We start from the raw sequence: 12,589 nt of genomic DNA, 5'->3' as shown, positions 1-12,589 counted from the left end.
TTCAACTCGGGATTGATTTTCCCCGGAAATGGAAATCACTTCAAGGCAATCGTTTAATAAATATCTGGCGGCGGCGATAAAAAAAACTGAGATGAACGCGTATGAGAACTAAGGCGTCCCATGGCGCAACCTCTGGTGAAGACGGATGATGATGTAGGCTCTGTAATGATAGAAGTGCATTTGAAGTAAAAATAATAATTGCTGCTTATTTTGAAGGCTTTTCAAAATATAGAAGAATGGCCATTTCCGTTTTGAAATATCGTTTTTAGTTTTAGAGATATTTACGTTTTTATTATGAAAATGAGGGAAGTGATGATGTCATTAATCATTCCACAAAAAGATAAAGGTACTGAATCGAGAGTTTCTCAAGAAATATTAGAGCGGAATAATACAAAAACGTAAATTTCTCTTAAACTTAAAAAGATATTTCAAAAATTAAAACGCCATTCTTCTTTATTTTGAAAAGCCTTCATAATAAGCAGCAATTATTTTTTTACCAGGTAATGAGCTCCTGTTTTTACTTCATATGCGCAGGAATCATTATAGATATTTGAAATAGGAAACTTAATACGAAAGGAGCAGACTGCGTGGCATTTCGTACTTGTTGACAAAACTATTCACAAAGTCCGTAAGAGTAACGCCATCACGATCTCAAACAATTCAGCCTCAAGGGTACTCTTAAGTCACAACAACTTACGGTATATTACTTTGTTTAAGGCGGAGAATCAGCACTTAGGTTCAGGACAGAAAATAGCGCTTGTGTCAGGCAGATAATAGCACTTTTGTGGGCAAACAGTCACTTATCGTTTAGCTAAAAGCTCTCTGGAGCTCTAGAGAGGCACAGTGGAAATTGGTTAGCGCGTTCGCATTGGATCGAATAGCCCTTTTCACTTGTACCTGCATGGTCAGGCAACGCTGCAACGCTTCTTCCCTTCGGCTGCGCAGGACACTAGGGCGCCCGTTCACCGAGGAAACTCAAAACCTATCTCTAATAAGGGACCAGAACGCGGGAAATGAACATATAGACATTCCCGACATTCGCCATGTCACGCGTGTTCTGTGAGACACTCACGCACGCGCATAATGTAACCGTTGTAAGCCGTTGGCTTTCTCAAAACCGAGGAAAGCCGAAGATTCTCGGCCGAAACGTCTTTTTAAGAGTTTTAAAAAAAATTGTTTAAAACGTTTAATATTAGTCAGCGACAGACAAATATTTGTGCTATGAATATTCCTGACTGCAATTTCAGCGGTTTGTTTTGGTTGCTTCTCGGTCACCTCAATTGGACTTTTCTCTTTCTGACAGATTTCTTTTGAGATGTTCCGAGAATTTAGCATTTTCGGTTTTGTTTTTGTCTGCAGTGGTGCACGTTTCATCTCTTGACTGCAACAACAGCTATTCTTGTCTGCCTGCTATGGTCTGTCGAACCCGGAAAAAACTTGCAAAGTCATCTTACTCGCGCGATGGCGCGCGAGGCCAACACGTGACTTCAGATCACGTGACCTGTAAGCCACTGTCGTACCAGTCTCAGACCATACGACACTTGCGCTATCTCAAACATGGACAGAGATGTGCGGAAAATTGTTGTACTTCTAGCCTGTTTACTGTTACCAGCGACTGGGACAATTCAGGACGATGTGGCTAAAGAGCCAAGGAAGAGGCATTTATTCGTGCAGAGGGACAAGCCACTGCCAGGCTCTCCGAAAAAGTTGTTCAAGATAGAACATGAAGAGCCGTCTCGGTCCAGCGGCGACCAAAATGTCCACGAACTGTTTCGTCGAGTTCGTCGATCGCTAGACCCGGACATGAAGCCAGAGGCTACTGTGGTAAGGGTTAATGCTGTTGTTTGTACCTTCAAATTTTGCTGTAAATGCGTGCAAACGGGTTCAAGCGACATTCAAGCGTGCTTTGCATATGTGATTGTTAAGCAATATTTTAATTTGGAGTGATGTCATCTGAAGGTCTTCTTCCGTGTAATGACGATCAAACATTGTTTTTGTCGGTAAACTTGTTTCTTTAAATGCAGTCTTTAAGCTGAAAAATCGATTCTGTTTGTGATTCTTCTTATGCTTTACTTCTTTTGAAAGCAGTTTATGCAAAAATAAACTCCATCAAAACTTCCTGTTTGGAGCACAATTTGACGTGCGCAGCAGACAAGGAGGTCGAAAGCTCTATTTTTGTCTAACAATACTAGACTGCTGTGATGCTTTTTGGGGGTTCCGTGTTTTCTGCCTTCTCTGTTTACGTGTTGGAGTTATGCTAGCGCTTTTATTTGGAAATGCGTCCACGAATTTTTACTCATTTTGCCCGTACGACGTAATATAAGTCAATTAAAAGACTCTATTACTGCAGATGTGCTTGTAGATTTCGCCTGGTCTGTAAATACTATATTGGTCGACAATTTAAAATGTTGCACGATCGTGAAGTACATCATCATAATATTAATATTTTGGTTGAAAAAAAAATAACAGTCTCTTTCTTTAGCTGGTGATAAGGACTGGGCATGCTTTGTTTTGCTGGGTGTAGTTTACATTGAATACCATCTCTCTTGACAACTGAGTTGTATAAGTCATAATTATATGGCACACTCGCATGATTTTGTCATTTTATTAAAACGGGCAGAATTTATTTTGTTTTTCCTTTATTTTGTAAAGTTTTGTAGTCTTGGCAGGGATTAAATAACAACTGCCCTTGTAAACATGCAAAAAAAAAAATAGATGAAGGATTCTGCTAGTTGTAGGTGAAACAATGTTATCATGTAAGTCCCGTATTGTTGTGCATGTCATGAGGTTATTCAAATATTTTAAGTAAATTATTAGATACCTTACAATAAGGTATCTAATTCCACACTGTGTATAAAATTACCAACCAAGGTTACCGTTATACTTCACATCAACTTTAATCGATTTATAATTTTGAGATATATCTGTGTACAGTATGTGTTATCTGCAAAAAAGAATGTAGGATAGCCTCTGGCTAATGCACTTTTCCATTGAGCAGGTGGATAATTTGTATCCTTCACTTGCCCAATAAGCAGGTACCATTTTTGGACTTTTAGGCCCAGTTCAGAAGCCGTACTTTTCATGAGCCGAACACAATTTGAATTTGGACCGACCCAAATGGACAAAAGTACGCTCTCGATTCAGACGCCGTTCTTTTTGGTGCCGTTCCGAGGCCATTCCTAATACAGTTCCAATAAAACCAGTCAAACTGCTGGCAAAATACATTATAATAATTTATGAATTAGGATCGGCACACGAAAAGTACGGCATTTGAATCAAAGCCATTCCAAAGGCGTTCCACAGGCAAAATTTTCGGCCTAGCCAGGCGGGAAGAATGGGTGAGCCTTTCCAAATTGAAATAGCTGTTCTAATTTGATTCAGACGCCGATCTTTTCATGTACTTTATTCAAGGAATTAGGTTCGGCTCATGAAAAGATCGGCGTCTGAACCGGGCCTTAGTCGGCAGATGTAGTAAGGCCGATAAAAAAGCCTGCAGGTCAGTACACATGGTTTTAACTTGCTCAGAGGGCAACCTGCAAAGTTTATTTTCTTTGTGCAAGATCAAACAAAACAAGGATTGATAAAAGTTGAAGGATTGGAGTCAAACCAGGGTTTTCTTCAAATCACATTGACTATTGCCTGTGAATAAAGCCGCCTCTCATGGCTTCTGGCTGGTTTGGCACTTTGCGAGAGCAAAATGAGTGAGTGAGCTCAAAAACAAGTGCGAAACCACCTAGCACAGGGAGATGCGATGCACAGGGGTGGAGAAAGAATGAGTAGCATAGTACTTGTGCACAAGGGCTGATATCGCTTGCCTGTCAAATGAGCAAAAAACCTTGTGGACTCATGGAAATTAAAATAGGCTTGAATTTGATGAAAGCACACAGTTGATGAGAGTGCATAATGGTTGGTCTTCTTGTCAACTCTTTTTCTCAAAATTAAAGTGTTAATAACATAATAAAATAATCGTCAACTGTAAAATTTCTTGAATGTCCATAGGCTAGTTTTGATCATTAACAAGATACACCATAAAACTTGAGCTTAATCTTTTGATTTTTACTTGTGCCTGCCTGTCAGTTTTTCATGCGACTGTTCTATTATGTCATCAGAATATGCTGAGTAACAGCTACTTTGTCATTGTAATGACTAAATTTACCATCATTAAGAGCACAGACACAAAAAGAGCTGACAGCAGTTAAAGCGTGTCTTGTGCAAATATGTTAGCTAACAAATTTTGTAATCTCCAAATGTACACGTCTTTCCATTTCTGAACATATTAATTTTTTACCTAATTTGAGGGGTCCACTTTGTTTTCTTAACTGTATTCTTTTTGTTACAGTTTAAACAAGTTGTTGCTTTATTTTAAACAAGTTACTAAAGCAGAGCTTTTATGGTTGAGTTCCTTTTTGCCCCAGGTGGTGAATATTGTAAACTCTCAAATGAGAAAATGTGTTCATGAATGACCATGAAGGGCTGTGTTTATTTCTGTGTGGTACAGTACAGTTGTGAGATATATATCTCAGTTGCATTTATAACTCTATATAATCTGTACTACTGTTGGACAGAAAATCAAGTTCATTGAGATCATGAGTGACCAATTACGTGATCTAATTTACATATTGTTGTTTCATGCTCTAGAGCACCCACCATCCTCAAATTCTTCTGTTCAAAAAAAAATACAAAAATGGCAATGACAACAATCAAACAATGCCACAGTTTAGGTCATAGGACTGCTCAATACCCTTAATTTGAGTGGTCTTATATACTAAGGTTCATACACAGATGTAAAAGCTCGGATTTTGCCTTGTAAAATGTAATTAACAATTTCGTGAAAGTGCTTACATGCAGAGTCTGCAAAGTGCTTGACACATATACATGTGTGGCTTGCATTGGAATGGTCCTAAACTACATTTTATCCACAGACTTTTTTTTTTTTTTAACTAGTACGTGCTTTTGAAAGCACACACTTTCTTACAGGGAAAAAAGGGAAAGGCAGCAATTTACAAGGCCTCCGAGGAGTCATGTCCAACTGAATATGACACTAGAGAAATGCCATGTTAATACTCACAATAAAGATAAAACACAAAAAACTGTATGCTAAGAGCACTAATAAATGTTATAAAGAGCAGGCTGACAAAGCCAGTGGCACAGTAAAACATGTACAAAAATATGCAGTACAAACGGTTATGCACACACAGTACATGTAACTTGTATCTCTACATGCAAGGTATTTAGTAAGTAATGTAGTATGGTACATATAATTTATTGAAACACTCAGCATATGAAAACATGTAATGCTATTGTTTTGATGGGGTACACTACTGCTAGATGCTTGTGAATCTGATCTGCATTTCACTAAAAATAGTTATGTACCCGTATACCTTTAACTCACAAATTCCAAATTTTATCAGACTTCTGGCTTCACAAGACCTCACTTGAAAGACTAGTATCATACAAATGCGGGAATCAGGAAGAGTGAACTCAAATTAAGTGGAGAATCCCTTGTCAGGTAACAAGGTAACTCTGTTTTCTTTTCCAGTTTCAGCTGAATGACAGTCACCATACGGCCTATGTACACTGGGCAGGAGACCACAGGGACACCATTGTGGTGCTGACACGTGATCCAAACCCAAGAATAAACAGTAACAGCCATGTGTGGATTTCAAGGGACTATGGTCATACCTTTGAGAATCGCACTAAAGACTTTAAACGTGATTCTAGCAGATTTGCTCGAATCGACATGTTTTATCCCTCTCCACTGGATAACACAAAGGTTAGTAAAATGATCGGGTGGGGGAAGTAAGTACATACTATGTAATTACTGTTTTTAACTCCCAAACTTCTAGTAATCATAGTAATCAGTAATTTTTCTTGGACAATTCTGTCCAAGGGGGAAAGGCGCAATGAGATTAACCCTATGTGAAGCACCAACCGTGAAACAAGGCCAGACCACAAAACCAGGAATCCGTACCCTACACTTTGCGATAAGTGTGTGGGTTCTTTAACGTTCCCTGCTGACCATATAACACTGAAGATACAGGAGACAGGACCTACAGTTTATCTCTATCCGAGAAGACTAGAACATCTTACCATTTGCAGATGTCATATTGCAAAGGTAGCACGTTCTCCTCAGTTATTATTGTAAAGACACCAAAAACATTATTTTTAAGAGAGTTTTAGAACATTTGAATTTTTAACTTTTTAGCATGTCTTAAGTAATTTTTTTTATGCTATAATTCACATATAAATTAGTTCTTATATCGTAGTTAGGTCAGTGAAGTTTAAATTGCATAAGTTTAATACAATTTTATCTCGTTTTCATGTACATATAAATTTTTAATTTTTTTTTTAATCTTTTACATCTGTAAATTTAGTTAGGATCGGGCAGGCACTCTGTGGATATACTGCCCGATGTGCCATTATTATTATTATTATTATTATTATTATTATTATTATTATTATTATTATTAAGACCCTGAGTGTTGGTCCGGTCTGGGAGTCGAACCCCAGACCCCCGCACAATGGTCCGGCACTCTACCAACTGAGCTAACTGGTCGTTGGTCAACTTCTCAGTTGTCTCAGAACATCCAGACCAGTTTTGTACAATGTAGCTGAAGTTAAAATGCCTCATTTTTTCGACTTTTTTTGCTTGTTTACAAGCAAAAAGTAGGAGAATAGCAGTTATGTGGGTAATCTGGAACCGGAAGGAATCGCATTCTTGTAACTCTCAAGGGACTGTTTTAATTTCTCAAGGGAATACTTTTCGCTGTGGGTGATCAAAGCGCCTGACTTGTAAAGTGTCACTCTATAGTTGTGCTTCAGCACTTCCGTTCTTGTAGAAAAAACATGACTTGTCAAATTTACAAACGTTATATAACTAGTAATACGTGACTCGCAGGGCCTTGCGAAGCTCTGGAGGGGATTATTTGAAGTTGAACATTGTACATATTCAATTTTCCACAGTAGGCAGGAAGATATATTTGTTAAAAATTAGTAACGGGCATGGCCGCGACACCCTCGTTCCCAGGGTCTACTCCGCTTTGAAGATGGCGGCTCTTTCAGGTTCGTAAAGAGGTATAAAGCGTTGGGAAGCGCAGGCTATTTTCAAAATCATCGACAAATTATTGGATAGTCGCATTTTGGACATTTATTTGAGGGCATTAAAAAAAAAAGAAGAACGAACGGCAGGAGGATTCGAACCCTCCGCCCGCGCGCCCCTGATGGCGATAAAAGGTTTATAGCCTGAATAGGCGTTGAGGGAGTATTATGTGGAAATCAGTGTTATTTTAATCCGAAAAGAAAAACGATAAAAATGAAAGGCTCAGGATTCGAACCCACAAAAAAAATAAGGAAAAAAAAAAAAAAAAAAAACCCTAGCCGGATTCGAACCCGCGCCCTCAGTCCCGAAGATCTGATTTCAAGTTCGACGCCTTACCATTAGGCCACCAGCACGCGGCGGCCGTGTGACGTCATTTCCGCCACACACCAAGCTCACAAATAAATAAATATATATATATATATATGACCGTAAACTCCACACGAGATTTCATCCCGCCTGAGCCCTTTGAGGGACAAAATTATACACCCCGCTACGCTCGGCCTTCGGCCTCGCTTCGCGAGGAACAATCAAAAACGTGAGTAGCCCAAATCTTACGTCACATAACCACTTAAGAATGTAAGGGGTTCAGCGCTCGAAGGCAGCGAAGTTTAAAACGATTAAGAATGCAGTTCGTACTCGTACATTCAAGTCTTTCACACACTAAAACGTTGCTAATAGTTAACCAAAGGGAACTCATTCCGTGACAATTGATTATATCTGCTGAGTTGCACAATTTAGAATTGCAACATCATCTAGCGAAGCGCACTATTACTAAAAATAGATTTCGCCGCATGATACCCCAAACCCAAAAAATAAATGTTTTCTTTCAGCAAATCCCGGCAGCAAATCGGGCCTTTATAATCCATTCAATAACTGAGAGTAAAACATTTTACACTTTATTGAATAATCGCTCTGTTTGACAAACCTTTTGTTTCAAACCACGGTTTGAGCTTTCTACGTTGCACAGGTAAGGCTTTCTCTCGAATTCCGAGCCAATCTGGCCATGGTTTTGTGAAACAATCGCTAAATATGCCTCCGAAGTGCCCGCCAACCATACATTGCTCTTACAGAGAGTGGTTTGTTTGTCCGAATTTTGTCTGACTCACACCGGGGGTCAAATTCTGTGACGTCATTAGTGCGCTTCGCTAATTGCAACATCATTAAATGTGTTAAGTGATATTTACAAGTGTTTTTGTAGCCTGTTGTGAAATTACTTCCGGTGGAAGCAGTTTAACGTTTCTTCTGTTCAGAAGTTAATGCATCACCATTAGAAAAATAAACAGCAACTGTTTTACTGGAAATGTAGTCGTTAGAAATGGCATGTGTAGCCGTAAGGTAAAGAATTACGCGAGAAGCGACTTTTGGTAATATCCAAACGAAAATTTACTTCTCAATGTGGGGTTAAGATTGCGTGACAAGACAAAAGGTAACTCTGTCGTGCGTAACCTAACCTGCGCCTTCCCTCCGCCGCGAAAAAAAAAAGAAAGCCTGATCGCAGGTTATGCGTAACCTTTATAGGGAACCGAGTAGAGTAGAAATCTTTCTAACTCAAAAGGAAACAACTATTTCGATTAAAGGCAAACGTCAAAGTTTACCATTTTTAACCAAGCCAAAGTATATGAGTCGCAAAGCACCCAGCCGTCGCGACTGACAAATACAGCATTTCCTCTGCGAAAATAAAAAAATACTTGAACTGAAAGACGTTTGAATTCTTCCATGATATGTTCAAACAACAATGCCCAGGATAAACCTTCTACTCATACTAACTTCATGCAAAAAAAGTCGATATCTCGAAGAGATCAATTTGATTAATGTATAGTGAATAATTTGCAGCACACAATAGAGGTTGAGATCTCAATGTATAATAATTATAATACATAAGAAAAATGTTTTCTTCTCTGATGAGCAAGTCAGTTGTCAGTCAGTCCAGGGGCCATGGTCTCTGAACAAGAAGTCAGCCAGGTCAATATCGACAACCATTTTCCTTTTTTTTATCACAAATTCCCTTGCTTCTTACACATAATATTGACACACAGATCCTCACTTGTCAGGGCAGGCTGAGCTTTCACCAAAAAATTTACGAAATAAATGCCAAATTGACCAGACATTATTGCGGGCCCAAGAGAGGCCCACAACCCTAATCTTGACAGTGACCAGCGGATTGTGTATTACGCGTGCGCACCACGTTTATAAAGGCTATCTGCAAACTGGAAGTTGAAAATTTTGTTCTTCCACTAAGAACGATTGGAATGCAAAAAATGTGTCAATCACGACAGTTTGACGTAACACCGGAAGAGAAAAATCTTGTCTCCAAGAGCGATAAGAATGCGAAAAATCAACAGTTTGTCACATTAGATCGAGGCTTCTGTCTTGCAGACATTTCGTTTTGCAGACGTTGTTTTATAAGTGTTGCTTTTGAGGAGATCTGCTGTGATTGTATCACAGATAAACTACGGCAAAGCGAATGATTCCAACAACGGTTATTCTCGAGAAATTCCTTATAACACTGACAACAAAGCGAGTTTGCAGACGGAGGAAAATCACATCTCAGACCATCTCAATTCACACCGCGTGCTCGACTACACTTCGCAAAACTGTCAATCAAAAAAACAACTCTGATTGGTTCGCGGCAATAGGAAACGATAAAAAACATTCGTGACTTAAGCGTGACGCGTTACTCGACCTTACTTGGAATAATTTTAATTTTCCAAACTAACAAAAAACACTTCCCTCTCAGTACCTTCTCTTAACTGCATCGAGGCCCGCACTTTCTAACCTGTGGAAAAACAACTCTGATTGGTTCGTGGCAATAGGAAACGATAAAAAACATTTGTGACTTAAGCGTGACGCGTTACTCGACCTTACTCGGAATAATTTTAATTTTCCAAACTAACAAAAAACACTTCCCTCCCAGTACCTTCTCTTAACTGCATCGAGGCCCGCACTTTCTAACCTGTGGTTACCACTAGTTTGTAGGGTTGCTTAGGGTTACCAGGGAAAGTCTGTCTTCATTTACAACAAGGCGCCCAAAAGTGTGACCACTTTTAATTAATCCGCATTCTTTCGTGCAGATTTAATCCAATCAAAAGCCGTGGATAGCTGCAGTTGACTTCTGATTGGATTAAATCTGCACTGAAGAATGTGAATAAATTAAAAGTGGTCACACTTTTGGGTGCCTTGCTGTAATTGTCTTTTGTTTTTGTTTTCAGTACCTCTTTGTTGATACAAGCAACAAAATCATATTCAGCACAAGAGATGACTGCTTATCATTCCTTAGAAGCTATGTGTCATTTACTCCAGATGAACTCAGCTTCCACTCAACAAGCAGTGATGTTGTCTTATCTTATGATGAGTCAGCAAAGAAGGTACTTTCTGTTAAATAGTGTCTGGAGCGCTAAATTTTATTTTGAGTGCTTGTTAGCTATAGAGGGCCCTTAGAGATCTCTCATTTTAGGGGAGACACATAGAACAAGTCCTGTTCTTTTGTAATAATGGAAATGATGTGTAAGAAAGGTGAAGCACTGATGATCTCATTGCACTCTGATGGTGCAGCAATTAAATAGAGGAGTAAGGATACATTACAGGGGCGCTTATTAATATAAGGAGTGCTTGTTGTAATAGGGGCATTTTTACACATTCCAGGGGAGGGGGTGCTTATTGGAAGGAGGGTGCTAAATTTAATCATTACGATAACCATTTATTATTATTTTTTGCCAGGATGCAATGTGAACTAGCCCATCACATGTTAATAACCCCCCCCCCCCTCTTTAATTTGGTGTAGCACCATAGATGAACTATGAGATTAAACTGACTTGACCAAGGGCACACCACAATAATCCTGGCAAGTGCTCGAACCCAGATGGCTTGATGCAATGCAACATGCCAACCATTAGCACCACCGACAGAATAAGCTGATGTAACAAATAATGTATAAGTTAACATATTCATGTAAATTTGCCTTTCTGTGACTTCAACCAGGTTAGTCAGAAAACTTGACATTTTCAACTTGGCACTAATATTGTAAATTTTCTTCTGTCAACAGCTTTATTATTCCAGTGATTTTGGATTTTCATGGACTTTAAAAGATGAGAATGTTAGATCATATTTTTGGTAAGTTTGTCAGCATTTTTCAGGTTAGTCAAAAATCAAGAAATTGAACTGTGCACATCAAGAAAACTGCTGGTCATATTTTGCAATGTTTAATTTTTGCAATTTGATAACATTTTCACAATTTGTTGGTACAGACCAAAGATTCCAAGCTGACTTCTATTTGCAGTGTTACTTTGTGATACATACAATGAAATTATCATCCTGTGACTCAAATCAGCTGCATGCTCAGCTTATGGGTCATGTAACGTATTGTACCATAATAATTACAAGTCATGCATACAGGTTAAAAAAGTTAAATAAATATAATTGATTTTAATGAATTGTTTCTCTAAATAGGGGCATTCCTCCATGGGATAATGCTAACACATTGTATATTGAACGTGAAGAAATTCAAGGTATGATTGCGAACTGTGAACAACATACAGTAATTAGGACTTTCATTTTGAAGGGGGGAGGGTAAGTATAGGAGGCATTGGGTTGGGGGGGGGGCAGGGGCTAGGGTTGGTGCATTGGAAACTGTATTGAGCAGTACTAGTATACGAGTTTGAGCTTTGCCTTCAACAGGTGGTAATTATTCTGTTGTTTTCTTTGGCAATACACTTTACTCGCATAGTGCCACCTCTCTTAGTGCACCCAGGAGCATACAATCATGTAAATGGGTATGGCACATTGCTGTGTCAACCTGACAAAATGCTGGCAGTAACAGGTATGGATGGACTACAGTGTATAGCATCCCAACCAGCAAGAGAATTAATACTCCTCTAGAGACACTTCGTGCTACAGAATTCAGGTGCTGACAGCTCTGAGCCACTTGGGCTCAAAAGGCCTTACACTTGGTAAGGAGGGTGGATGCTTCTCCAACAGTTATATATTTGGGGTGGGTTCAATTTCACCCTTGGAACAATTTGGTATTTTCCTTTGTTCTAGTTGAACCACAACAGTAACATTTGGTCATTTTACAATTATAGGGAAAAATTCTACTATGGAGCTGGACCAAACTGTCCAGTTTGAAACCTAGCTCTTTAACAGTACTTACTTTTCCTTTTGATAATTATTTTCCAGGTGGCTATTCAAATGTGGTAAAAACTGACTATTTTTCCAGCTTTGCATCAATACTGCTCAAGCATGTAAATGACTTTGAAGTCTTTGACAACTACATGTTTGCTACAAATGCAGTGAGTACATGTACTTTACATTATTTCGTTATAATTATGTTATTGGTTTTTTTATTTCAATATGTAGGTGTTGCTGTTTAATTTTTTCTGGATTCCTTCAAAGACCTGAAAATTTGTAATTATTTCAAGTGAAGATGGGAAAAAAGAATGCAGCAAAATAAAGTAACTCAGAAAAATGCCAACATGTGTTGACTTGATGGAGAAC

At 38.8% G+C, this 12,589-nt stretch overlaps 1 protein-coding gene across 2 annotated transcripts in view; it reads left to right on the top strand.

Annotated features, from left to right (window-relative positions):
- The first annotated feature begins 1,526 nt into the window (after nucleotides 1-1,526).
- Nucleotides 1,527-12,589, top strand: part of LOC144663916 (sortilin-related receptor-like) — a 58,068-nt gene continuing 47,005 nt past the window's right edge. For both annotated transcript variants that reach the window (XR_013572700.1, XM_078525004.1), the window contains exons 1-6: nucleotides 1,527-1,824; nucleotides 5,540-5,773; nucleotides 10,309-10,464; nucleotides 11,142-11,209; nucleotides 11,546-11,604; nucleotides 12,272-12,384. Coding sequence is in view for 1 of the 2 variants with exons in the window: in XM_078525004.1 (XP_078381130.1) it covers nucleotides 1,558-1,824; nucleotides 5,540-5,773; nucleotides 10,309-10,464; nucleotides 11,142-11,209; nucleotides 11,546-11,604; nucleotides 12,272-12,384 (897 nt within the window). In the remaining variant the exon portion in view is untranslated. The remainder of the gene's footprint in view (nucleotides 1,825-5,539; nucleotides 5,774-10,308; nucleotides 10,465-11,141; nucleotides 11,210-11,545; nucleotides 11,605-12,271; nucleotides 12,385-12,589) is intronic.

The sequence above is a fragment of the Oculina patagonica genome, chromosome 8 (assembly GCF_052425735.1).
Source record: "Oculina patagonica isolate OP01 chromosome 8, crgOcupat, whole genome shotgun sequence".
NCBI classification, from domain to species: Eukaryota; Metazoa; Cnidaria; class Anthozoa; order Scleractinia; family Oculinidae; genus Oculina; species Oculina patagonica.
Note: the sequence above shows the minus strand (reverse complement) of the source record. Positions and strands in the feature narration are given on the sequence as shown.